The following is a 26,855-nucleotide window of genomic DNA, read 5'->3' as shown; positions in this document are numbered from 1 at the left end:
GGAAGGAAGGAAGGAAGGAAGGAAGGAAGGAAGGAAGGAAGGAAGGAAGGAGACCCTGATATTCAGGGAGCTGAGAGTGAAATCACTGGCTCCAACCCAGGATCCAAACTCAAGTCTGTCTGGGGTTCTATCCCCGTCACCACCCCCTCCCCGACCCATCCACCACAGACCTGGGAAGGAGCCAGGCTCCTCCGGTTTCAGGAAAGGGCAGCACAAACCGCCCCTCCACGATCCCTCCCAGAGAGCAAACAGCTCTGGGCCGCCGCAAGTCTCCCTCCTCTTCCTGCCAGGCCGGTTCCCAGACCCACCCTCCCTGTGCCATAAGCGCCTCTCCCCGCACCCTCACCAGGGCTGGCTGGTCTCAGAGGAACGCCCAGGAAAAACCTACCCGAACCCCTTTCCGCTGGGAAGGGGACCCGCCTGGGCTTCCTGACTGCCGAGGAGACCTCCCTCATCGCACACTTAGAGCTGCCTGCGTTTTCCTTCCTTCCTCAAGAGGGCTGGGAAGTCTAGAGACTCAGGGTTGGGCCAGCCCATTAGCATAAGCATTCAGCCACCGTCTCAGCTGCTACGGTCATTGCTGTCACCATCAACGTGACCGTCTCACACCTCACTTCCTCCGGCCAGCCACACCCCTACACATTTAACCCGCCAGCCTCCCTAAGGTTTCCTCTGTCTGAAATCCTCTCCGCATTCCTGGCTCATTGTCGAAATTGAGGTCAAAACCGCCTCCTTCCCTGACCACCCTATCTGAAGCAGCCGCACCTGCCTACTCGTAGTCACTCCGTCCCTTCACCTCTGTTTCGTTTCCTCTGCAGCGTTTACCACAATCTGAAAGTCTTTTTTTTTTTTTTTTTTAAGACGGAGTCTCTCTCTGTCACCCAGGCTGGAGTGCAGTGGCCAGATCTCAGCTCACTGCAAGCTCCGCCTCCCGGGTTCACGCCATTCTCCTGTCTCAGCCTCTGGAGTAGCTGGGACTACAGGCGCCCGCCTCGTCGCCCGGCTAGTTTTTTGTATTTTTTAGTAGAGACGGGGTTTCACAGTGTTAGCCAGGATGGTCTTGATCTCCTGACCTCGTGATCGCCCGTCTCGGCCTCCCAAAGTGCTGGGATTACAGGCTTGAGCCACCGTGCCCGGCCTGAAAGTCTTATTCATGTAGGTGTCTACTTGTTTATCTCCCCACCACACCCACTAGGATGACAATATCACAAGGGCTGGGGTTTCATCTGTCTCCTCCTCCTCTGTATCTCCAACACATAAAGCATGCTTGGCACACCGTAGGTGCTTAAGTATTTGCTACTATGTCACTTTGGGATTTTGCATAGGACACTCCCAGTGCTTAGAATGTCAATCCTTGCTTCATTGTCCTTGGCAAACTCCTATTCATCCTTTGAAACCCCATCCATTTATCCCTTAACCAAGAAAGGCTTCTGTGCCTCATACAACCACCCATAAAGCTGGATTAGGGCTTTCTCTGGGGACACATATGCCCTGTGCCACACTTCCATTAGTGCACATATCCCCCATGAATTGTGCACACCAGCAGGGTCTAGAGTAAGGCACACATTTTGTCTCAGGAACTACGTATTGAATGAATTAATTAATTACTTCTTTTGAGACAAGGTCTTGCTCTGTCACCCAGGCTGGAGTGCAGTGGTGCAATCATGGCTCACTGTAGCCTTGACTTTCCAGGCTCAAGCAATCCTCCCACCTCAGCCTCCCAAGCAGTTAGGACCACAAGTGCATGCCACTACGCCTGGCTAATTTCTAAATTATTTTTGTAGGGATGGAATCTCCCTGTGTTGCCCAGGCTGGTTTCAAACTCCTAGGCTCAAGGGATCCTCCTGCCTCTGCTTCCCAAAGTACCAGGACTATAGGTGTGATATACACTCTGCCTCATTATTTAACATGTAAGTAGCTATATCTCTCTAAGACCCAGCCCCCATCTAATTTATAACCTCCCCCCTTCTCAAGAACATGCCTCAGCAGCCATTGGCAGGGAATCTGACCTTTCTCCTTGTCATAGGAATTTTTCTTTCTTTCTTTCTTTTTCTTTTTTTTTTGAGTCAGAATCTCAGTCAGTCACCCAGCCTGGAGTGCATGGCATGATGACTCACTGCAACCTCTGCCTCCCAGGTTCAAGTGATTCTCCTGCCTCAGTCTCCCTAGTAGCTGGGACTACAAGCGCACGCCACCACACCCGGCTACTTTTGTAGAGACAGGGTTTCACCGTGTTGGCTAAGCTGGTCTCGAATTCCTGATCTCAAGTGATGGCCTCCCAAAATGCTGGGTAGCAGGTGCGAGGCACCGCACCTGGCTGTCATAGGAATTTGTCAGCAAATCCTACAGACTGGAGGTTACGTGTGGGGTGGTGTAGGGGTGGGGATAACGGAGGAGATGGGGGAGGGGTGAACTCTTCAAGCCCCAGGGGAAAAGTCTGTTCCATTCCTGGGACATTCTACGTGACAGAGAATAAAGTCCAGCCCCCCAAGACAGCTATCCCAGACTGGGCATAGAGGCAAACCCTTGTAGCAGGATGAGCCGCAGACAAAACTCCTCAGACACCGGATTAAAGAAGGAAGAGGTTTTTTATTCGGCCGGGAGCGTCAGCAGACTCGCGTCTTAAGAGCTGAGCTCCCTGAAAAAGAAATACTTGGCCTTTTTAAAGGCTTACAACTTTAAGGGGTCCATGTGAAAGGGTCGCGATAAATCAAGCAAGCGTGGGAAACGTGGCTGGGGGCTACGTGCATCAGCTAACAGAACAGAAAGTTTTACAATGCTTTTTTCATACAGTGTCTGGAATTTACAGATAACACAAGTAGTTTAGGCCAGGGGTTGATGTTATTATTATTACTTTTTTTAACTCCTAGGGCCGGGTGGTGGTGCCAAGGTTGTCTGGCTATTTATCTTACTTTTGTTCCTTTCTCTCTTTCCTCCTGTCTTGTGAACTAGGCAAGGTGGGGGGAGAAGAGCAGCAGGAGGAGTAGTGGTCTCCTTTCTTACCCTGACCACAGGGCCCTGTCACTCACCCAAGAACAGGTGCCAATGACAGAATAGCCAGGCTGAGGGGGGAAGAGAGGTGCTTCGGTGATGGATTTCCCTGGTGAGTTGCCAAGACAGGGCTTTACTGCCTCCGCCCTGGACTGGCTGAGTCAGACTGTGCAGGGGTGGACACTTTGACTGGTATTTGGGAGGCATTTGCTGTGGGTTACAGAGAGGGAGGGGCCTGCTTTGCGGCCAGAGAAGGAGGAAAGAGGCCCTGGGACTAGGGTGGAGGCTCGGGTTTCGGTCTTACCTGCTGCTCCAGACCATGGCCTGGAGGGCCGCCTGCGCCACCCCCAAAACAAGGAGATAGGCGCTGCCCCTCCGCCCTCAGACCCAGGAGTCCAGGCACCACCCCCTCCTCCCTCAGACCCAGGAGTCCAGGCCCCCAGCCCCTCCTCCCTCAGACCCAGGAGTCCAGGCCCCCAGCCCCTCCTCCCTCAGACCCAGGAGTCCAGGCCCCCAGCCCCTCCTCCCTCAGACCCAGGAGTCCAGGCCCCCAGCCCCTCCACCCTCAGACCCAGGAGTCCAGGTCCCCAGCCCCTCCTCCCTCAGACCCAGGAGTCCAGGCCCCCCTCCTCCTTCAGATCCAGGAGTCCAGGCCCCCAGGCCCTCCTCCCTCTGACCCAGGAGTCCAGGCCCCCAGCCCCTCCTCCCTCTGACCCAGGAGTCTAGGCCCCCAGTCCCTCCTCCCTCTGACCCAGGAGTTCAGGCCCCCAGTCCCTCCTGCCTCAGACCCAAGAGGCCTCAGACCCACACCGAATGCTTCTATGAGATAGTTTTCTCCACTTGCCCATGAAGAAATGAGCCCAGGCCCAGTCAGATCTGCATCTGTGTCACAGCCCAGGACCACTGTAACCTTCGGCTACTGACTTCCCCCTCCGAGCCTCTGTTTTCTCCTCTGTCCATGGGGCAAGGGGTCTGCTCCTTCCCTCAAACCCCAACCCAGGTAGGGTCAAGCACAGGAAATGCTTGTGGCATGAATGTGATGAGAACACAGAACTGCAGAAGCCAAAGAAAGAGAAGCATAAGGGCCCTCCTTCCACCCCTACCTCCCCCACCCGCCGCTTCACACACCAGGGCCACCTGCCGGGTAGCCAGGAGCTCACAGCCTCGCCCGCTGGCCACCCCTGCAGCCCCTCCTTCATTCAGGCAGTTTCATGGCCCGGAACACCCTTCATCCTCTAGGATTTGACACTGGCTGTCAAACTCGTGCTTCATAGTGATTCCTGGCCTGCCCTCCTCCTCTAGGCAGTCTGTCCTGACCCTCAGCAGCCTCTCCTGGCCTTGGCAGAGCCCTTCGTGTCCTCCCTTGCAGCACGCATGGGAAGAAAGGCCATCATCCTCGCCATTGCTAACACCGGCCTTGCGTTTCCTCTTTCCCAGGTACTGTATTGACAACTCTCTACAACCTCACTTCATCCTCCTAATAAGCCGGGCGCGGTGGCTCCATGCCTGTCATCCTAGCACTTTGGGAGGTCGAGGCAGGAGGATCACTTGAGAGGTGGAGGTTGCAGTGAGCCGAGATTACGGCACTGCACTCCAGCCTGGGCAATAGAGGGAGACTCCATCTCAAAAAAAAAAAAAAAAAAAAAAAAAAAAAAAAAAAAAAAAAAAAAGAAAAGAAAAGAAAAGAAAAAAGAAAAACCGAAAAAGAAAAAAATTCTTCCAACATTGTTATTCCCATTTTACAGTTGAAGGACTGAGGCACAGAGAGGTTAAGTAATTTGCCCAGGGTCACACAGCTAGAAAAGAGCAGGATCCCAAGGTGGCAGCATAGGGTAGCATCAAAGGATGCAAAGGTCTAAACTGTATGGCATGGGTTCAATCGTCTCCTCCATGTATTTGTTGTGGAGCTGTGAATACATGACTTAGCTTGTTTGTGCCTTTGTTTCTTTCTTTTTTTTTTTTTTTTTGAGACGGAGTCTCGCTCTGTCGCCCAGGCTGGAGTGCAGTGGCCGGATCTCAGCTCACTACAAGCTCCACCTCCCAGGTTTACACCATTCTCCTGCCTCAGCCTCCCGAGTAGCTGGGACTACAGGCGCCCGCCACCTCACCCGGCTAGTTTTCGTATTTTTTAGTAGAGACGGGGTTTCACCGGGTTAGCCAGGATGGTCTCGATCTCCTGACCTCATGATCCGCCCATCTCGGCCTCCCAAAGTGCTGGGATTACAGGCTTGAGCCACCACACCCAGCCGCCTTTGTTTCTTTATCTGTAAAATGGGGATAAGAGGACCCATTCCATAGGATATGGTGAGGATTATGCATACACACACACACACACACACGCACACACACACATTTATGATGTACTGAGAAGAAGATATAAGCACACAATAAGTATCTTCAAAATTATGAAGTGGCAAAGCCAGGATTCAGACCCACACCTGCCCGAGGCTCTCTGCCATCAGACCACACTATATCTCTTTCTTTCTGTTCCTTCATTCCCATCAATCCAAGGCAAAAAACATGCCTTCTCTGATTTCCAGCCTCACTTAGCATAGACTGTGGAGGCAACATATCTTGAATGAAGCAATGAAGCAATAATGCACATGAATGCACCAAATGCCAAAAGCTCATTCACTCAACAAGTATCTCTCCAACACTTCCTGTGTGCTAGACCCAATTCTGTGTGCTGCAGATTAAGTAGGGGACTGACCATACAAAAATCTTTGCCCTTGCGAAGCTTGCATTTTTTTCTTTTTCGATGGAATCTTGCTCTGTCACCCAGGCTGGAGTGCAGTGGCATGATCATCTTGGCTCACTGCAAACTCCACCTCCCAGGCTCAAGCGACTGTCTTGCCTTGGTCTCCCAAGAAGCTGGGATTACAGGTGTGCACCACCAACTCCAGCTAATTTTTTGTATTTTTAGTAGAAATGGGGTTTTATCATGTTGGTGACGTAGTGTGATCTCAGCTGACTGCAACCTCCACCTCCTAGGTTCAAGCGATTTTCTTGTCTCAGCCCCCCAAGAAACTGGGATTACAGGTGTGCACCACCAACTCCGGCTAATTTTTGTATTTTTAGTAGAGACAGGGTTTCACCATGTTGGCCAGGTTGGTTTCGAACTCCCAGCCTCAAGTGATCCACCCACCTCAGCCTCCCAAAATGCTGGGATTACAGGCATGTGCCACTGTGCCCAGCCTGTGAAGCTTGCATTCTAACAGAGGAGACACAGACAAAAATGAACCAGGAACACAGTGGGTAAGAAGGTGAAAAGTGCTCCACACAAAAATAAAGTAGGGAGAGAGAAAAGAGACTACAAAGAAGTTGGGCTGCCAGGCACGGTGGCTCATGCCTGTAATCTCAGCACTTTGGGAGGCCGAGATAGGCAGATCACAAGGTCACGACATCGAGACCATCCTGGTGAAACCCCGTCTCTGCTAAAAATACAAAATTAGCTGGGCGTGGTGGTGCGCACCTGTAGTCTCAGCTACTCAGGAGGCTGAGGCAGGAGAATCGCTTGAACCCAGGAGGCGGAGGTTGTGGTGAGCTGAGATCACACCACTGCACTACCGCATGGCCAACAAGAGTGAAACTCTGTCTCAAAAAAAAAAAAAAAAAAAAAGAAGTCGGGTAAGGGATGCCACCATTTGAAACAGGGTGGTCACCCAGTCCTGAGAAGGTGACATTCAGGCAAAGACCGAAGGAGGCAAGGAAGGGAGGCATGAGGGTATCTGGTAGAAGAGCATTCCAGGCAGAGAGAACAGCAAGTGCAAAGGCCCTAAGGCAGAACCCGGTCTTGGTGTTCCAAGAGCAGCAGGAGGCCAGTGTGCTGACACACAGAAGGAAGAGATGAGATCAGAATCACATCCCTTAAGGCCTTGCAAGATGTCAGCTTTTATACACAGAGAAATGGGAAGCCATAGAGGATTCTAAACAGGAATGACATGAGCCGACTTCGGTTTCTACAGCATCCCTGAACGGAGACTAGACTTCGCAGGGAGCAGGGAGACTAGTTAGAAGGCTACTGCAATGGTCCAGGTGAGAGGCAGCGGTGCCAGGAACCAGGTGGGAATCATTGATTATGCAAAAGGCTAAGAATGGGCAGGTCCGTCCCGTGCCCTGCTCTCTGCTCTCTGCAATCTGGGTGTTGGAGTCTGACAGTCTCATCATCCACTCACTGCATAGGTAATCTTGGGCAAGTAGTTTTTTGGGTTTTGTTTTGTTTGTTTTTTGAGACAGCGTCTCACTCTGTCACCCAGGCTGGAGTGCAATGACATGATCTCGGCTCACTGCAACATCTGCCTCCCGGGTTCAAGCGATTATCCTGCCTCAGCCTCCTGAGTAGCTGGGACTACAGGCACACACCACCACACCCGGCTAATTTTTCTATTTTTAGTAGAGACGAGGTTTCACCATATTGGCCAGGTTGGTCTCGAACTCCTGACCTCGTGAGCTGCCTGCCTTGGCCTCCCAAAGTGCTGGGATTACAGGCGTGAGCCACCGCGCCCAGTCTGTTTTGTTTGTTTGTTTGTTTTTGAGACGGACTCTCGCTCTGTCGCCCAGGCTGGAGTCCAGTGGCCAGATCTCAGCTCACTGCAAGCTCCGCCTCCTGGGTTCATGCCATTCTCCTGCCTCAGCCTCCTGAGTAGCTGGGACTACAGGCGCCCGCCACCGCGCCCGGCTAATTTTTTTTTTTTTTTTTGTATTTTTAGTAGAGACAAGGTTTCACCATGGTCTTGATCTCCTGACCTCGTGATCTGCCCGCCTCCCAGTGCTGGGATTACAGGCGTGAGCCACCACACCCAGCTCTGGTTTTTGTTTTTTGAGGTAGACCTCGCTCTGTTGCCCAGGCTGGAGTGCAGTGGTGCGATTATCGGCTCACCACAACCTCCGCCTCCCGGGTTCAAGTGATTCTCCTGCCTCAGCCTCCTCACTAGCTGAGATTACAGGTGCCCACCACCACGGCTGGCTACTTTTTGTGTTTTTATCAGAGATGGGGTTTTGCCGTGTTGGCCGGGCCAGTCTCGAACTCCTGACCTCAGATGATCCACCCACCTCGGCCTCCCAAAGTGCTGGGATTACAGCACCCACGCAAGTTTCTTAACCCTTCTCTGCCTCATTTTCTCATCTGTAAGACTAAGACAGCTCCCCTCACGTGGCTCTGGGGAGAAATACTGTGGAAAGCTTTGCTAGTAACCTCTACGGCATGGAGGGAGTTCTCAAAAAGTGACTTTAGAAAGGTGTTTATGCCTGGGAAGCCTGTTCATTTTTGTGATATCCTTGGAGCTGGGCCAGGCACTTATCGAGCTAAATCTAACTTTTGTCAGAATGGCGGGGGGGAGGTCATGGAGGGAAATTTCCAAAGGAAGGGGGAACAGGATGGGTGGGGGGGTGTTGAGGGCAATAGGCAGAGGCAGTGACCACGGACAGGAGGTGTCCACAGAACGGGGACTGCCACTGGCCCTGGAGACAGAAGGTCAGCCCCGGGTTCAAATCCTCCCTTAGCCAAGTGCTGAAATGGACTAGTTGTTGAACCTCTCTAGCCTTCAGCTTCCTCGTCTGTCAAGCAGAAATCAAACTTCGAACTTCCTCCCGTTGTTAGAATTTCAAGGGAGTTTTAAAGACAGAGCTTTCAACTCTAACCTGTGAACAAGTGTGACATCAAATTTACTGTTTGTTGTTATTATTCTGTTGTTACGAGCAGATAGTTAGTTTCCCGGCTCCCCTGCAGTCCTCCCAGCCCCTCCTGGATCTGTCTGCCAGCCCCGCCCCTGGGTCACTCCAGCCAGGCTGTGCCAGGTGAACGCTCAGGTATGCGGAGGCGGAGGCAGGACAGCCCTGGGAGGGAGCAGGAGGAGGGGCTGGCAGCCTGGAAGGGAAAGGACAGCGGAGAGCAGGGCAGAGCCTGAGCAGGCAGGTGAGGAGATCCGGGTTCGGAGAGGAGGCCGGGATTTGACCAATGGGTCTGAGGGAGGAGGGGACTGGGGTCTGGACTCCTGGGTCTGAGGGAGGAAGGGCTGGGGGCCTGGACTCCTGGGTCTGAGGGAGGAGGGGACTGGGGCCTGGACTCCTGGGTCTGAAGGAGGAGGGACTGGGGGCCTGGACTCCTGGGTCTGAGGGAGGAGGGGCTGGGGGCCTGGACTCCTGGGTCTGAGGGAGGAGGGACTGGGGCCTGGACTCCTGGGTCTGAGGGAGGAGGGACTGGGGCCTGGACTCCTGGGTCTGAGGGAGGAGGGACTGGGGCCTGGACTCCTGGGTCTGAGGGAGGAGGGACTGGGGGTCTGGACTCCTGGGTCTGAGGGAGGAGGGACTGGGGGTCTGGACTCCTGGGTCTGAGGGAGGAGGGGCTGGGGCCTGGACTCCTGGGTCTGAGGGAGGAGGGGCTGGGGGTCTGGACTCCTGGGTTTGAGGAAGGAGGGGCTGGGGCCCTGGACTCCTGGGTCTGAGGGAGGAGCTGGGGTTTGGACTCCTGGGTCTGAGGGAGGAGGGGCTGGGGGCCTGGACTCCTGGGTCTGAGGGAGGAGCTGGGGTTTGGACTCCTGGGTCTGAGGGAGGAGGGGCTGGGGCCTGGATGCCTGTGTTGAGGGAGGAAGCTGGGGTAGGAAGTAGAGGCTCCTACTGGCCAGGCCCTCACATCTTTGTTGGCTTCCAGGGCACCTCCAGGTGGGTAGGAGCTCCCACTCAGCACCATGAGCACCGCCACCGGGTAAGTGCCCCCAGCCCCCAGGCCCCAGGCCCCAGCCGCCAGCCCCAGCACGCCTCCCGCCTCCCCTCGCCTCCTCACCCACACCCACAGATCCTGTTTCTGGCAGCCCAGACTCTGGCCCAAGCCCGGACACTCAGGAGGAAGCCAGAGCCACTCTCCTCCCTGCCCAGCCTGGGGTTAGGGGACCGCACTGTAGAGCAGACAGGCCTGAGCTCCAGCTCGGCCCTCACACTCCGTGCTGATGTAACCCTGGTCAAAGGACATCACCTCTTGGAGCCTCAGCCCCTCCTCTGTGACACACGGACAATTTTGAAACATTGGTGGGATAGTGCATGACAGGACTTAGCTGACCACCTCACTGATGGCCGGTGCTCAGCCCATAGGAGCCTCTGTTGGGATTGTTATCTTGTTAGGAAATAGTAACCCTTTGCTAGAAAATCAGGACTGTTCATAATGAAGAGTCAAGTCCCCCAGAGGAAGCAGGGAGGAAAAACAATGAGAGATGAGTCAAAATACCTGCATGGTAGGTAGTGAGTTCTCTGGCCCAGAGGTAATCAAATTGTGGTGACATCAGACTGGCAGGAGCGGGATGAGGAACAGGAGTTTGGGAAAAAGGGATTTTCAGTTCCCCTGACGCCACCTGATCTCTGAGCTTCTGTTATGCGTATGGAAGTGGGGATCCAAGAATTCTTAGGAAAGGTAACCTCAGGAAGAAATCGAGGACAGGAGGAGACAGAGAAGGAAGTGGCCGGGAAGCGCCTGGCCCATGGGGGTGGGAGGGGAAACAGATAATTCCCTGTCTACTTCAGATACTACTAATGCTATTGTAACAATCCCCATTTATTGAGCAACTTCTGTGTGCTAAGCCCTGGCAGCATCTTAAGAATGATAATAACAGTTATTGAAGCTTCAAAATACTTCACCTGCATCATCTGATTGAATTTGCCCAACAGCCCTACCAGATAGTTACTACGTTACAGAAAGAAACTGAGGCAGGAGAGATTAAGTCCCCTTCTCAAGGTCTTATGGCAAGGAGGCAGTAGACAGAGGGCTTGAATCCAGGACTATGCCATGGTAGAGACCACACTCCCCCTACCACCCAGCACCACCGCCTGACCTGTCTTCTTTTTTTTTTTTTTCGAGATGGGGGTCTCGCTGTTGCCAGGCTAGAGTGCAATGGCGCGATCTCAGCTCACTGCAACCTCCACCTCCCAGGTTCAAGTGATTCTCCTGCCTCAGCCTCCCACGTAGCTGGGACTACAGGCGCCTGCCACCACACCCAGTTAATATTTGTATTTTGAGTAGAGATGGGGTTTCACCATGTTGGCCAGGCTGGTCTCAATCTCTTGACTTTGTGATCTGCCTGTCTCTGCCTTCCAAAGTGCTGGGATTACAGGCGTGAGCCACCGCGCCTGGCCTACCTGTCTTCTTAAAGTCCAGCTCTGGCTCTGAGCTCTCCTGCTCAATAATAATAAAAATAATAATAATAATCCTTCCATGGCTCCCCATTACCTTCATAATGAAGCCCTTGCTGCCCTGCTTGGCATTTCCGCAGGATCCACCCCCAATTCCACAGTCTCTCTCATCCCTCTTTTCTTCACCAGCCCAGAAGCTGCCCCAAAGCCAAGCGCCAAGTCTATCTATGGTGAGTGGGGGGCAAGGGAGCCCCAGGCCCATAGAACTGGGTCTAAAGAAACAGGACCTGGAATCCAGGGTCTTGGAGGAGGAGAGGCTGGGCCTGGACCCCTGGGTCTGAGGGAGGAGGGGCTGGGGGTCTGGACTCCTGGGTCTGAGGGAGGAGGGGCTGGGGGTCTGGACTCCTGGGTCTGAGGGAGGAGGAAGAGCTGGAGGTCTGGACTCCTGGGTCTGAGGGAGGAGGGGCTGGGCCTGGACTTCCAGGCTCATTTTCTTTCTCCCCTGGCAGAGCAGAGGAAGCGTTACTCCACAGTTGTTATGGCCGATGTATCCCAGTACCCAGTCAATGTGAGTCTGGGGTCTGTGTTCCCCAGGACATCTTCTAGGGCAAAGGTGGCCTCAGGAGATAGGGCTTTTGAAAGCAGCTGGGCCCCCAAGCAGGAAGCATGTGGAAAGTCAGTTTGCCCATCCGTAAAACGGACCTCCGTTGCCTCACCTCAGTCATGGATATGAAGTCAGGGGCCTCGGGTCCACTCAAATCTGCCAGCCTTTTCTCCGGGCTAGCTGTTGTGCTGGACAGTGGGACCATGGGGACAAATCAAGACACAGCCTTGCATGAGGAGGGGGTAGACAAGGTCCAGAGGAACCCACGGAGGTGCCTGGTGCTCTAATGGAGGTGGCAGGGGGCACAGCGGGAGACCCGAGGAGGCATTTAGAAGGAGAGAGCTATAATTCAGACTCCTTCCCTGCCCGCAAGGAGCCTCCAGTCTGTGAGAAGCCAGACTCAGGTGCTAGTCACTCTGATGAAAGGGAAACAAAGAACACTGCGGGGAGGAGCTGATTTTTGGAGCAGGTGATCAAGGAAGGCTTCCTGGAGGAGGCGTGGTTAGTCTCAGGCTGAAAGTCTGATTATTCTGGGGGATTCTGAGCCCACCTGGCATCATCTTGGGCCTCACTGCCTTCTCCCTGGTCCGTGCCAGCACCTGGTGACGTTCTGCCTGGGTGAGGACGATGGCGTGCACACCGTGGAGGATGCCTCCAGGAAGCTGGCCGTCATGGATAGCCAGGGCCGTGTCTGGGCACAGGAGATGCTGCTGCGAGTGTCTCCCGACCATGTCACGCTGCTCGACCCGGCCTCCAAGGTGCCAGGGGGCACTTCGGTGGGAGGAGTGTCTGCGGCAGGGACTTCAGGGATCTGGGTGTGAATCTTGGCTCTTGCATGTCCTTCCTCTGGGAACTCTGGCGAGGGACCCTAGCCCCCTTCTTGAGCCTTAATAGCCTCATCTATTAAACAGGGGTGTTATCCCTAACCCCCTAACTGCGTGAGGTTGCCCTGACCTGCTGGCCCACACTCCCGTCGCCATTTAGTAATACCATCATTTTGGGGCCTCAGTTTACCCTGCCATCCCACCCGGCAGGAGGAGCTGGAGTCGTACCCGCTGGGCGCCATCGTGCGTTGTGATGCGGTGATGCCACCTGGCCGGAGCCGCTCGCTGCTGCTGCTCGTGTGCCAGGAACCCGAGCGCGCGCAGCCCGACGTGCACTTCTTCCAGGGCCTGCGCCTCGGGGTGAGCGGATGGCGTTCGGGTTGGCTCTGGGGGCGGAGCTGGAACTGGGCGGAGCCTGGAGCAGAGGCGGAAATGGGTGGGGCCTCTAGGTGGGGCGGGGCCTGGGGCTAAGGCGGGATCACAGCAAGGAACGGCATGGGACCTGGGAAGGAAGTTCCGAAAGGGAGTAGGGTTTGAGGAGACTGGACCCAGGGTCGAGATAGAACGTGAGGGTGGGATGAGGACATGAACAGAACATGGGCAAGTAGGGCCTGGGGGAGCAGCCAGGACAAGGATGGGGGCGAGAAACCACCTGGACTGGGTCTCCATGGGCGGGGTCGTGGTTTGGGGCAGGGACAGGTGTAGGGCGAGGGGTGAGTCCAGAGCGTGGACATGCGTGGGTCCATAGGCGTGAACGATGGCCGCACGTGGGCTGGGACGGAGCAGAAAAATCGGCCAGGGGCGTGGCCCGGGTAGGAAGGGGGTACGGCGTGGGGAGGCGTGGCCTGATGTGTGATTGGCAGGCGGAGCTGATCCGAGAGGACGTCCAGGGGGCTCTGCACAATTACCGCTCGGGCCGCGGGGAGCGCAGGGCGGCGGCGCTCAGGTGAGAGGGAAGTTGGCGCGGTCTCTGGGAAGCCAGTTTCCCCTCCCTGTGCCTCAGTCTACAACACCAGACTGGAACAGAGCAAGTTTTGCATGGAGTCAAGCACAACCTAGTCGAGTCTTGTCTGTACCTCCCAGACGAGCTGACTCCTTCTCCAGAACTCTACTTCTTTTCCCTGTTCCCTGTCCAGGCCCTCAGTTTCACTCTAGAGAGGTGCTACCCCTCCCCATATCGGATTTCTCCCTACCTCGTTGAACTTGTTTACTCCCTTTGAGCCTCAGTGTGTCTCGTTCTGCGCCCCGGATTTCCCCCTCCGTGAACCCCTCAGTGGACCCAGCCTTGGTGTCCCCGTCGCCCTCCGCAGGGCCACGCAGGAGGAGTTGCAGCGCGACCGCTCGCCCGCCGCTGAGACCCCGCCCCTGCAGCGCCGCCCGTCCGTTCGCGCTGTGATCAGCACCGTGGAGCGGGGCGCGGGCCGCGGGCCACCCCAGGAGAAGCCCATTCCCGAGGCAGAGGAGGCGCAGAGGCCTGGGCCGGCGGGGACGTCGAGCAGCGCTGACCCGGCCTCCCCGGACCTGGGTCCCCGGGGTCCTGACCTGGCGGTTCTGCAGGCGGAGCGGGAAGTGGTGAGCCGCGCGGAAAAGGGGCTGGGGGCGGGGCCAGACGACTGGAGGCGGGGCTAGGGCGTGGAAGGGCGGGGCCAGCTGCGGGATGGGAGTTCTCCGTCAATCTGGTCAGACTTCTGCGTTATGGAGGCGGGGCGGGGGCGGGGCTTTGTTGTAGGGCGTGACCAGGTGTTTGGGGCGGGGCCCGTCTGGGGACGTGTCTAGATGCTCAGGTTCAGGGCTTCGAGGAGGATGGTTTTGGAACTTGGGAGCCCAGAGCGTCCCCCTCCTCTGTCCCCCAGGACATCCTGAACCACGTGTTCGACGACGTAGAGAGCTTCGTATTGAGGTTGCAGAAGTCGGCGGAGGCGGCCAGGGTGCTGGAGCACCGGGAACGTGGCCGCAGGACCCGGCGCCGAGCGGCTGGGGGTAAGGGCACCCCCGCGTGGGATCTGAACCCCCCTCCCGATCACTTCCAGATGCCCCCCCTCTCCCCAGGGTCTCCCCTCCCGCCACTTACCAGGGCTGACCTCACAGCCATCTTAACCGGGTGTCCACCTCTCTCTCTGCCTGCCTGGTGCTGGCCCCGCGTCCCCATCGCCGCGCCCGTCGGCCCCCGCAGAGGGCCTGCTGACGCTGCGGGCCAAGCCGCCCTCGGAGGCCGAGTACACCGACGTGCTGCAGAAGATCAAGTACGCCTTCAGCCTGCTGGTGAGGACGCGTCCGCCCCTGGGCCGGAGCGCGGGCACGGCGAACCTGCCCCGTCCCCGCACCCACGCCAACCACCTCCCTCCCCACGCCCCAGGCCCGGCTGCGCGGCAACATAGCCGACCCCTCCTCCCCGGAGCTGCTGCACTTCCTTTTCGGGCCTCTGCAGATGGTGAGACCCGCCCCAGGTCCTCGGGCTCCCCTGCAGCGGGAGGAATCGGTTCGACTTGCAGAAGGTGTGACGGCACGGCCTGCCCCCTCCCGCTCCCCTGACAGATTGTGAACACGTCGGGGGGGCCCGAGTTCGCGAGCAGCGTGCGGCGGCCGCACCTGACGTCGGATGCTGTGGCGCTGCTGCGGGACAACGTCACTCCACGTGAAAACGAGCTCTGGACCTCGCTGGGGGACTCGTGGACCCGCCCCGGGTGAGGGGCGGGACTGGGAGGCGAGGGGCGTGGTGATTGGAGGAGCATAAGGGGCTGGGAGATGGATGGCATGATGATTGTACAATGAGACTAGGAGGGAAGGGACTGGTTAGAGGCGTGGCTTCGTTGTGTTGGGGCGGGGCTTAGGACAGATGCCAAGATTCAATTGGAGGAAAGGCCAGAAATTAATATGAAGGAAAGATTTAAGACCAGCAGACCAATCAGATTGAAAGAAAAGGTGGGGCTTAAAGTAATAGAGGGGCTACGGGGCAGGGGCGGGGCTACGCGAAGGGGCGGGGCTTCTGGAAAGTTTGGTCTATAACTTTGGCGATGGGAGAGAGTCTGTGCACTGGGAGCTGGGAGTTTCGTAGGGAAAGGGTCAGAACCTGAAGCCGAGCTTAAGGAAAACCTGATTTGGAATCAGAGGTGAAATTTAGAGGCTGGATACGGCAAGATTTTTTTCCAGAGAGCGAGCGAGAGAGATGGATGGGCAGGGAGGTCTCAATATGTTGCCCAGGCTGGTCTTGAACTCCTGGCCTCAAGCGATCCTCCCATCTTGGCCCCCCAAAATGCTGGGATTACAGGCGTGAGCCACTGCGCCCGGCCTAGAAATATAAATTACTGTTGAGTTGGGCTTGGCGGTACCGGCAGGACTTGGTGAAAAGTGGCGGGGCCAGATACAGCGAGCTTTAGGGGAAAACTTAGTGAAGTTAATGACAGAGCTCAGTTGGGGGCTGTACCAGGATCCCTGAGCTCTTGGCCCTGTCCCTGGCCGCAGGCTGGAGCTGCCCCGGAAGAGGGTCCCCCATACAGACCCGAGTTCTTCAGCGGCTGGGAGCCCCCGGTTACTGACCCGCAGGGCCGCGCCTGGGAAGACCCAGTTGAGAAACAGCTACAGCACGAGCGGAGGCGCCGGCAGGTGAGGCTGAGGCTTCCAAGGGAGCAGCCAGCTCTCGCAAGCGACACAGCAGGGCCGAGGCTGGGAAGTCCGGGGTGGGGGCGCGGCCGGTCCGCCTGGCCCCGCCTGACCCGACTGTCTTACTTCCTGCAGCAAAGCGCCCCCCAGGTCGCTGTCAATGGGTGAGTATCCGCCCCAGGGCAGGGCAAGGGGGTCCAGGAGGAGTGCTTCCCGGGGGCTCCCGGTGTTGACTCCGCCCCCTTTTTTCTGTGTTTTTTCCTTTTGTCTTCCTGGCTCTTTTCAGGTGGGTGAGATGGTGAAGGGGCGTGCCGGGGCCGGGAGAGAGGGAGGAGCAGGGAGGGAGGGGGCGGGATCCAGACTTCTGGGGCCAAGGGAGGAGGGAATGGAGACCTGGGTTCCCAGGCCTAAGGGAGGAAAGGGGCTGGGAGTGGGTAAAGTCTGAGAGGTTGGATCTCTGGATCCCCAAAAGGCTGGAAGAAGGCAGTTTGGTTTCTCAGGGCCTGGGAAGCACCATGCCTGGGCTCCCTACGAGGACAGAGCCCTGGATATTGGAGGGGAGAAGCTGGGGAATTGGACCTTTGGGTTTTGAGGAAGAGCCCAAGTCTGGTGCTTGGGATCCTGGAGACCCAGAGGAGCAGGCTTGGGACTTCGAGGGCTTGGGGGCAAGTTTCTGGGAAAGTTAGGAAGTGGTAGTATCTCTGGGCCCCCCACAGGTATAAAGCCTGGGTGATTAAACTCTTGGTTTTCCAGATGCTCTAATGCAATTGTCTAAGTCACTGCTGGGTGTCAGACTGGGTTAAAAGGTTTAAGGGTTAAAAGGATAAGATTGAAGCTTGAGACCTGGACTCCTAGGTCCCTGGGGGGAAAAAGGACATTCCACGTCAGGTTCTACCAAGCAGTGGGGGCTCAGACTCTGGGTCCTGGGGGAGGAAAGGATGTAGATGGACCAGAACTCTAGGGTCCTTGAGCAAATAGAGGGCAGATTGGAGGGAAACAACGTGGGAGGAGACGAAAACAAAGCAGTGAGTCTGGAGGAGACAAAGGGGGGTCTGGGTGAGGGCCTGGGCAGAGGGTCTCAGCAGGGACAGCGTGCTGGGAGCTGCCGGCCCCACACAGGGGGTGCCGCGGCCCTGAAGACCCCCCCTCTCCCCTGCACAGGTAGGCCTGATCCAGGCTGAGGTCCCTCTTATTGGGAGTCAGAGCTGAAATCCCACCCCTGCCCCAGCTGCCTGATATCGCAACCCCCCCTCCCTGTTCACAGCTTCAAGTCACTTTCTCTGAGCCTCAAGTTCTTTGCAGGGAAACTGGGAATAATGATAATCCCTTCCCGGAACAGTGAGAAGTCTGTGGTGTTGTAGGAACTAGCAGTTAAAGGCTCAAGGCTGCGACCATGTTCAAGTCCAGCTGCCTGCAAACGAGGGCAGCATTATGCAGACATGGACTGCCCTGGTCCCAGGCTGGCGATGCCACTGTCTTACTCTGTAACCTGTACATCCCTGTGCCTCAGCTTCCTCCTCTGTGAAAATGGAGAAGATAATAGGGTCTCTGGGGAGGAAGAAACTGGGGTGGGGAGAGGGGAGTCCAAATTCATGGTTCTACCAATGGTTGTCATGAAGATCAAATCAACTAATATACATAACAGTGCCTAGCACATAGTAAGTGCTACAGAAGTGGTAGCTATTGTTTGTTTTTTGAGACAGAGTCTCACTCTGTCATCAGGCTGGAGTGCAGTGGTGAGATCTCAGCTCACTGCAGCCTCTGCCTGCCAGATTCAATCGATTCTCCTGCCTCAGCCTCCCGAGTAGCTGGGACTACAGGCATGCGCCACCACACCCAGCTAATTTGTGTATTTTTCAGTACAGACAGGGTTTCACCATGTTGGCCAGGGTGGTCTTGATCTCTTGACCTTGTGATCTGCCCGCCTTGGTCTCCCAAAGCGCTGGGATTACAGGCGTGAGCCACTTGCCTGGCCTAGCTATTGTTTTTATTATGCTCATGAGTTATGATATTTAAGCCCAGTGCCTATTAGATGCTCAATAAATGACAGCTGTTTCTAGCTGTGTGATGTGGGCAAGTGGTTTTATCTCTCTGAGCCTCATTCTCCTCTGTAAAATGGAATCGATAATGGGATAGTACCCACTGCATATGCCTACAGCACAATGCCAAACAACGGAGGGAGCAAAACATATTCAGGCTGTTATTCTCGTTTCAAATTTCTATTAACAGTATTAACCTGGCCCCTGCTGTGCCCCCTGCTTGGCTCTAACCCTAGCTCACACCAGCACCCTGCAGCCCAGAGCAATGGGGCTGGCTGCCTCCTTATTTCCAACCCTCCTGCTTCTCCTCAGTCACCAAGACCTGGAGCCAGAATCTGAGCCTCAGCTAGAGTCAGAGACAGCAGGAAAATGGGTCCTGTGTAATTATGACTTCCAGGCCCGCAACAGCAGTGAGCTGTCCGTCAAGCAGCGGGACATACTGGAGGTTAGAGGAGCGGGAGGCTGAGGGGCAGGAATTAGCCAGCCCTAGCTGCAGATGTAGGCTCTGAACCCTCTGCTTTTTACCGCACCCAGGTCCTGGATGACAGACGCAAGTGGTGGAAGGTTCGGGACCCAGCGGGGCAAGAGGGATATGTGCCCTATAACATCCTGACACCCCACCCCGGACCCCGGTTGCACCACTGCCAAAGCCCTGCCCGCAGCCTGGTGAGCCAGCGCAGACGCTGGGGTCTTGAGGGAGGAGAGGCTGGGACCAGATACTGGGAACAAGGGGTGTGGGGATCAGCTGTCAAGAGTGCTGGTGCAGGTGGTGACTGGGGGTTCAGAAATGCATCTCCAGAAAGGGGAGAGGCTGGGACTCTGACTCCTCTCCCTAACCCACGTGCTCTCCTCTCCTTCCTTTCAGAACAGCACTCCTCCTCCGCCACCAGCCCCAGCCCCAGCCCCACCTCCAGCTCTGGCTCGGCCCCGCTGGGACAGCTGCGATAGCCTCAACAGCTTGGACCCCAGCGAGAAGGGTGAGTGGTGGGGACGCCGGCTATGGGGAGAGGTTCTTATCCTTGCTTTCCAGGCAGGGAAACGGGGGCTCAGAAAGAGCAAACGGACTCCTGCCCCATTCTGGGGAGGCTGGAGCACCCCTCCGCCCTGTGGCCCCAGGACCCCTCGCCCTGAGCCTGAACTTCCTCCCTCCCGGTTTCCCGCCTGCAGAGAAATTCTCCCAGATGCTCATTGTCAACGAGGAACTGCAGGCGCGCCTGGCCCAGGGCCGTTCGGGCCCGAGCCGCACAGTCCCAGGGCCCCGCGCCCCGGAACCGCAGCTCAGCCCGCACTCGGACGCCTCTGAGGTCCGCGCCTGGCTGCAGGCCAAGGGCTTTAGCTCCGGGTGAGTGGGGCGGGGGCCGGCTCGGCGCAGGTTGATAAGCAGGCTGGGAGCGGAGCGTTCCGGGAGTCGGGGGGCGGCAGTCGTGGAGACCACAGGGAGCCGGGATTAGCCCGAAGTGAGGGTCTGTCTGGTAGCAACACCCAATGGCAGGCTGTGATTGCCATGTGTTTTCAGACTCCGACTGGATTCCTTAGGGATATCCCGCACCCTTCGGAAGCACGATATGACCACGCCCCCCGGGTGGCACATTGTGATTGGTGGGTGGGGTTCAGCGGGTGTGGGCCCTGCCTCCCCCCCAGGGAGCTGTTCTGATTGGATCATCGCCGGGTGGGCGTGATATGAGTGGCGGGGGCTGGGGCATCCGGCGACCTGCCTGACCGCGCCCCGGCTGCCCTCGCTCAGGACCGTGGACGCGCTGGGTGTGCTGACTGGGGCGCAGCTTTTCTCGCTGCAGAAGGAGGAGCTGCGGGCGGTGAGCCCCGAGGAGGGGGTGCGTGTGTACAGCCAGGTCACCGTGCAGCGCGCCCTGCTGGAGGTGAGCCGGGCCGCTGGTCCCTGGGTCTGGGTGGGGTTGGGACGCCGAGGGCCTGGACACCAGGACAAAGCGATTTCCACCCCGCCCTCCAGGACAAAGAGAAGGTGTCAGAGCTGGAGGCAGTGATGGAGAAGCAAAAGAAGAAGGTGGAAGGCGGGATGGAAATGGAGGTCATTTGACCTGCCCGGCGCCCTTCGCAAAGAGTGACCAGGCCCCGTGTGAGAACGGACTCTTCAGACTCCTCAACAGCAGAAGTCGATCTTCTGAAGGATGGCCAATCTGCTCCGGCCCTGGTCTTCCCCCATCCCCGTGGACAGACTGAACAATCCTTGCTGCAGTCCCTCCAGAGCAGACCTGGACTGGCTGTGAGTGGGCAGGGCGTGGAGACAGTCTACGGAAAGCGCTAGCAGACCCCCCGAGAGGGTGCAGCAGAGCCCTGAGCACTGTAACATGCCGCCCAGCCTATAAACAGCCTCCTTACTTGGCAGATGGTGTGTCAACTGCTGTCCTCTACCGGGCTACCAGGGGGCCCAGAAACCTTCCCCTTACCCCAGTCACAGCCTCAAGGAACCTGGAAGATGTTCCACCTTCTTTGGTTTCTCTCTCCGAACCCTCCTTTCCATCCCCAGGGTCCCAAACCAGGCTCCCTCCTGACCTCCTAGCCAGCCAAGTCCAGCTTGCCCCATCTTCGGGTTTCCCTGGCTCGCGGCTGCTGGAATGTGAGAACCAACGTTCTCACTTCATTCCTTCCTGCATCCTGGCCCTGCCCTTCTCCAAACTCTCCCAAGCCCCTTCAACCTCTGCGGTTTGCACTTGCTGTCTCTGCTGGCCGAAACAGCCATTCCCTGCCTGGCAAACTCCTCCTATTCAGCCTTCCTGGCCCAGCTCACTCACTCCCTCTGGGGAAGCCCACCCTCATCCCCGGGGCTAGTTTCCCAGCATCCACTTCTCCACTTTGTTCCCCACCTCCTGCCACGGCCCTGCCAGGTAGAACTGGCGGCCTCCCCAGCATGCCACAGCTTTCTGGTCACTTTTTGTCCTGGGAGATGGCAGCCAACTGAAAACTTCCTACTCCCTCAAGAACTAGCTCCTTTTCCCTCTGGCAAACCCTGTCACTTTCTTTTCCCCATTATCCAGGTGGCTGGTAAGGTCTGCTTTTCTCTGGATCCCACCGTTTCCAGACTGGACATTCTCTGCCTTTGGGAAGAATGGTCCTTTCTCTTTCTTCCGTGGCTCTCCTTCCCCAGATGACTGCCGGCCTACGGGCCTCAACCCTGTCCCCGAGTTGTTCCAACCTGGGGCACCAGATGGCGCCCTCCAAGATGGGAAAGTATCAGAGAGATCCTCCTGGAGCAGGCAGGAGTTCTCAGTCCCCGCTTTGCCAACTCCTGCCTGGTTCCTTCTGGTTCCTTCCTTCCTCTTTGGATCTCCAAGAGTCCTTCCCCTATCTGCCCCGTCCCTAGATCCTACTCACACACTTCCCTTGGCTCCCTATGGCCCACCAGACAAAACCCAGGCTTGGCAGTCACAGGCTGCCACTTGGCTCACTGGCTTCGACCCCACAGGGCTCAGCTCCCCTCCTCCTGCTGCCAGGCTTGGTTCATGTGGTTGCTTCTGCCCAGAATACTCTCAGCCCCTCTACTACTTGCTCGGGGCCCCACCACCTCATTCTTAACAGGGGAATGGGAAAGGTAGGCAATTCCCCCAAACCTCTTTGCTCCATTTTCCCCTCCCCAATAATCCCCCGTGGCTCACACCACCCAGGCTGCAAACTGAAATGTCTGCAGGAACCCCACAAGAGACCAAGTGAGCCAGCTGGGCCTCAGCCCTACTTCCGTCACAGGCCAGCTTGTTTGAACATCCTGGCAGCTGTATCTTCCAATATTCTCAGAACCTGACCATCTCTCACCATCTCTATTTCCGTCACCCCGGCCAGAGCCACCATCTCTCTTGCTGGGATTTTACCAGTAGCCCCTTAGCTGGTCTCCCCAGTCCTCACCACCAACCCCTAGTCTGTTCTCCACGCAACAGCCAGAGGGACCTGTTAAAACCTAAGTCAGGCCATGGCCATGCTCCAAAAGCCACCCAGGGCTCTCACCTCAAAGCTCAAGCCCTTCCCAGGGCCAAGTCCCCACACAGCCACCGTTACCTCTCCAACCTCATTCCCTGCTTTCTTCAGCTCCTCAGCTTCCTGCAACACATCAGGTGCATTCCTACCCCAGGGCCTCTACACACACAGCTCTCATCATCCAGAGCACCCTTCCCTCACCTACACAGCTCCCTCTCCACCACCTTCAAGCCTCTACCTGTGCCAGCTTTTCCGTGAGGCCTGCCTAGACCACTCTATTCAAAACACATGTGCACACACATGCACCCGCCTTCCTAACCCCTTTCTTTTCTCCAGAGCACTGCTGCCTTGAAATACATTTATTTTAACATCGGATACTCCCCTCCTAAAGGTATTGGATCTTTGTTTTGTTCAGTAATTATCGGTCACACTGTACTTACTAAGTCCTGTTCTTCCTGTTGGTGTTATAGTAATTACTGAATGAATGAATGAATGCCTCATCTCAGAAGATGGCTCCTACTCAGCTCTAGTCAACTGTGGCTATGCAGGACTGAAGAATTCATATTGTCACAGATTCCTGTTTTTTCAAAAGAAGCCAAAATTCCTTTTTTCCCCCCTTTTTGAGATGGAGTCTCACCCTGTTGCCCAGGCTGAAGTGCAGTGACTTGATCTCAGCTCACTGCAACCTCTGCCTCCCAGGTTCAAGCGATTCTCCTGCCTCAGCCTCCCAAGTAGAGTAGATGGGATTACAGGCGCCTGCCACCACGCCTGGCTAATTTTTGCATTTTTACTAGAGATGGGGTTTCACCATGTTGGCAAGGCTGGTCTCGAACTCCTGACCTCAAATGATCTGCCCACCTCAGCCTCCCAAAGTGTTGGGATCACAGGCATGAACCACCGCACCCAGCCAAAATTCCAGATTTTTATACACAGATTACTCCAAATGTTAAACGTTGGCAATTGACTAAATCTGTTTCAAAGACACTGATGGCAAAACCCAAGCTCCGCAGCTCCATCTCCCTGGCCCCAGAGGTCTTGCCCGCTGATCCTTCCTGCCCCCATCAACTTCCCCTCAGCCCCCTGCCTGCGATCACGCCGGCTCTGTCTTGGAGTCTTCATTCCCGCTGGGCACTCATCCTGAAGCTCCTAGGCCACACCAGGTGAGCAAGCACCAGCCCATCCCTCGGCACCCCACCCAACAGCCCTGTGGTTTGGTCACAGACATGCATAGCCCCCCAGCGCACAATTAGGAAACGGCGCCCTCCCTCTGGCTGGGAACACAGACCTTGAGTGGCAACTTCACGACTTTTATTTGTGGTGCCTGTGCTTTATCTCGAAAATACCTTCTCCCCCTGCCCCAGACAGTGGGCGGGGAGGGGGCAGCAAAAAATAGAAGACGTCCCTCCCTATTGCACATGGACCCCTATATACAGGCCCACCTGGCTGAGGCCGGCAGGACTCTTGGCACATTCTTGGATCCCTGCTCAGGAGGGGAGGGGTGACGGGGTGGCATCACACGTGAGATGGGGACCTCCAGCCAGCCACTCTGGTCCTGGCTACTGATCCTTGCACTTCTTGGTCCTCAGTTCCTTCCTGGTCCCGTCTCTGGCCCTGGTCCCCTCTGGCAACGTCCCCCTACTTGGCTCGGCCTCCCACCTCCATCCTGGCCTCGGGTGGCCCCCTTGGCTCCTGGGGACTCTGCTCCCCTCCCAGTTCGGAGGTCCCAGGGGGGCTATGGCTTCTCTGAGACTTCCCCCGGAGCCCTGTCACTCGTGTTCACACGGGGGAAGGGGTGCGTGTGGCAGAAGCAGCTGTATAAATACGGGTGCGGGAAAGTCCCTCCAGTCACTTGGAGAGTTTGCTGATAACGCGGATCAACGCTGCATTCTCATCCTTGAGGCGCTGGTTGTCAGCGCGGAGGTCAGACAGGGCCTGGGGGACGGCAAAGGGTCAGCTGGGCAGCCCTGGTGGGTTGCGCCCCCGCCCACCCTCGGCCCTCTGCCCACAGCCCCCACAGCGCCCACCTTCAGCTCTTCCTCCAGCTCTGCGGCCTTGCGTTCCAGGGCCCTGCGCTCCTGGAATGAACGCGGAAAGTTCAGAAACGGAGTGAGGCTGAGGACAGGGGAAAGCCAGGGGCCAGCTGGGAAGGGCAATGTGGCGCTCTTGGTCCAAACTTAGTCATGTGAGGCTGGGAACGCCTCTGGTCCCCGTCCGCACCGCCCCTACTCACGAATCTCTCCAGCTCCAGAAGGGCTGGTCTCTCAGCGAAGCGCTCTTGCCTCTGGTGAGCACACAGAAAGCACAGAGGTCAGCAGGGGAGGCCAGCACTGCTCTGAGGAGGGGCCCTACGTTCCTGCTGGGGACCCGCCCGCCCACTAGACAGCCCACCAGCCCCGCCCCCACGGGCCAGGCCCCGCCACCAGCAGGCCCACAGCCCCACCCCCATTCGCTCAGACTCCGCCTCCGAGATCTCGGCCAGGCCCAGGTGGAGCGAAGCCCCATCAGCCCCTCCAGGCCAGGCTCTGCCTCCCAGCAGTCTGAGCCCTACCTAGGAGGCCCCGTCAGTTCTGGTGACCCTGGCCTCGGCGCCTTTACCTGCGTGGCCCGCTCCAGTTCCACCTTGAGCTGCGCCAGCCGCAGCGTGGTCTCGGTCAGAGCCTCGCGAAGCCGCTCGTTCTCCCTGCGCAGCTCTGCATACAGCTGGGGGTCAGGTGGAGGAGGGTCAGGTGGAGGACAGGGGCGTCGCTGGGGGGCGGGGAAGCCAGGAGGTGGGCACCCAGCAGGCGGAGCCCCAAAGGAGGGGTGGGATCACACCTTCCTAAAGCCTCCATCCTGCTCCTCCGATTCTGGCTCAGGTTCTGGGTTGAGGTCCCGCTGTGACCGCTGCCTGCGGGCTGAGGGGCCGCCCTCCAGGGTGCTGGGGCGGGGGCGGAACGTGCGTCAGGGGTCGGCCCGGGCCCGCACGCAGGCCCCACCTCTCCCACCCCGCCCCTACCTGGACTCCGGGCTGCGATCAGCCGGCTCCGCCTCCTCCCCCTGTGGGCAGGTAGAGGGGGGGGTTCAATGGGCATGGGAGGGGCCTTAGCGGGTATGGGAGGGGCTTTGCCCGCCCCCGGCCCACCCTCTGCACCAGCTCGGCCCCACCTGAGCCCCCCTCACCTCCGCAGGCCCCCTCCACTCCTTTCCGACCTTGCGGTGCTCCCTGGCCGCCTGCGGTCCTGGACCCTGCCCGTCAGGCGCCTCTGCTGGGGGAGGGGCAGGAATCAGTCCAGGCACCTCCAGAGACCCCTCTGGGGGCCCGGGTCCCCGGGTCAAGCCCGCAGGACAGCAGGAAGACTCTGGGAGAGACGATGACTCCCTGGGAATGACCTCCCCCGGAGAGCAAACCTCACCTCTCCGGGCAGGGCTGTCGGAGTTCTCCACTCCAGGGACGCGGGGCCTCCGGAAAGGGTCCTGTCGGGACGGGTTGGTGAGTCAGGGGACCAGGACATCCCGCACCACCCCACGCGCCCTCGATGACCCCTCTCACCAGGCTCTGCGCCGGCTTCTCTGACTCCGGGGCCTTCCCTGCAGACTTCTCTGCCTCCTTCAGGTCTGTCAGAGTCACACCCTGGCAGGGAAAGGGGACAGTCAGGGGATGCTGGGGTCAGGGCCCAGCTCCTCTTTCCTCAGGCCCAGGAGTCCAGACTCCATCCCCTCCTCCCTCAGACCCAGGAGTCCAGAACCCCCAGCCCCTCCTCCCTCAGACCCAGGGGTCCAGAACCCCAGCGCCTCCTCCCTCAGACCCAGGAGTTCAGGCCCCAGCCCCTCCCTTCGCGACCAGGTTCCAGGCCAGCCCTCCTCCTCAGACCCAGGAAGTCCAGGCCAGCCCCTTCCTCCCTCAGACCAGGAGTACGACCCCAGGTCCCTCTCCCTCAGACCAGGAGGTCCAGGACCCCAGTCCCTCCTCCCTCAGACCAGGAGTCCAGACCCCAGTCCCTCCTCCCTCAGACCAGGAGTCCAGACCCCAGTCCCTCCTCCCTCAGAACCCAGGAAGTCAGACCCCCCCCAGTCCCTCTTTGGGGTGTGTAGTCCAGAACCCGCGCTCCTCCCTCTACGACCCAGGTTGTGTATTGTGTTCTCAGGACCCAGGGTCCAGACCCCCATCCCTCCTCCCTCAGACCAGGAGTCCAGACCCAGGCACCTCCCCCTCAACCAGGGTCCAGAACCCCAGTCCCTCCTCCCCTAGACCCCGGAGTCCAGGCCAGCCCTCCTCCCTCAGACCAGGAGTCCAGACCCCAGCGCTCCTCCTCAGACCCAGGAGTCCAGACCTCCAGCGGCCTCCTTCCTCAGACCCAGGAGTCCAGACCCCCAGGCCTCTCCTTCGCCCAGGGTCCAGACCCCCAGCGCTCCTCCCTCGACCCAGAGTCCGACCCCCACGCCTCTCCCTCATGACCCAGGAGTCAGACCCCAGTCCCTCCTCCTCAGACCCAGGAGTCCGGCCCAGCCTCCTCCCTAGACCAGGGTCAGGCCAGCGCCTCCTCCCTCAGCCAGAGTCCAGGCACAGCCCTCCTCCCTCTAGACCCGGTCCAGGCCCAGCGCCTCCTCCCGCAGCAGGAGTCCAGATCCAGACCCCATTCCCTCCTCCCTCAGACCCAGGAGTCCAGAACCCCAGCCCCTCCTCCCTCAGACCCAGGAGTCCAGACCCCCAGTCCCTCCTCCCTCAGACCCAGGAGTCCAGGCCCCAGCCCACCC

General features: G+C 57.8%; 3 protein-coding genes across 6 annotated transcripts in view; 1 reads left to right on the top strand and 2 right to left on the bottom strand.

Annotated features, from left to right (window-relative positions):
* The window catches only part of RDH13 (retinol dehydrogenase 13), a 26,873-nt gene extending 26,292 nt beyond the window's left edge, over positions 1–581 (bottom strand). Inside the window, exon 1 of the mRNA XM_017892557.1 lies at positions 389–581. The gene's annotated coding sequence lies outside the window, so the exon portion shown is untranslated. The remainder of the gene's footprint in view (positions 1–388) is intronic.
* An 8,208-nt stretch (positions 582–8,789) lies between these two features.
* EPS8L1 (EPS8 signaling adaptor L1) lies at positions 8,790–20,540 on the top strand. The gene is given in 20 exon segments (XM_017892556.1): positions 8,790–8,905; positions 9,641–9,694; positions 11,299–11,339; positions 11,619–11,677; positions 12,310–12,471; positions 12,748–12,897; positions 13,401–13,483; positions 13,848–14,109; positions 14,391–14,517; positions 14,711–14,799; positions 14,894–14,968; positions 15,073–15,241; positions 16,007–16,140; positions 16,273–16,301; positions 18,489–18,621; positions 18,711–18,842; positions 19,042–19,153; positions 19,344–19,518; positions 19,921–20,053; positions 20,146–20,540. Coding segments are annotated over 19 exon segments (2,169 nt in total). The 5' UTR covers positions 8,790–8,905; positions 9,641–9,677; the 3' UTR covers positions 20,233–20,540.
* Positions 20,541–23,407: 2,867 nt separating this feature from the next.
* Positions 23,408–26,855, bottom strand: part of PPP1R12C (protein phosphatase 1 regulatory subunit 12C) — a 30,992-nt gene continuing 27,544 nt past the window's right edge. For 2 of the 4 annotated variants that reach the window (XM_017892554.1, XM_017892552.1), the window contains exons 14-22: positions 25,651–25,731; positions 25,514–25,574; positions 25,281–25,366; positions 25,117–25,157; positions 24,936–25,038; positions 24,717–24,821; positions 24,352–24,402; positions 24,146–24,196; positions 23,408–24,053 (exon numbers count right to left, since the gene is read on the bottom strand). In XM_017892554.1, the coding sequence (XP_017748043.1) occupies positions 23,967–24,053; positions 24,146–24,196; positions 24,352–24,402; positions 24,717–24,821; positions 24,936–25,038; positions 25,117–25,157; positions 25,281–25,366; positions 25,514–25,574; positions 25,651–25,731 (666 nt within the window). In that variant the 3' untranslated portion in view covers positions 23,408–23,966. The remainder of the gene's footprint in view (positions 24,054–24,145; positions 24,197–24,351; positions 24,403–24,716; positions 24,822–24,935; positions 25,039–25,116; positions 25,158–25,280; positions 25,367–25,513; positions 25,575–25,650; positions 25,732–26,855) is intronic. The other 2 variants (XM_017892555.1, XM_017892553.1) reach the window with 1 other exon arrangement.

This window comes from Rhinopithecus bieti, unplaced genomic scaffold (assembly GCF_001698545.2).
Source record: "Rhinopithecus bieti isolate Rb0 unplaced genomic scaffold, ASM169854v2 scaffold_22436, whole genome shotgun sequence".
Classification (NCBI taxonomy): Eukaryota; Metazoa; Chordata; class Mammalia; order Primates; family Cercopithecidae; genus Rhinopithecus; species Rhinopithecus bieti.
Note: the sequence above shows the minus strand (reverse complement) of the source record. Positions and strands in the feature narration are given on the sequence as shown.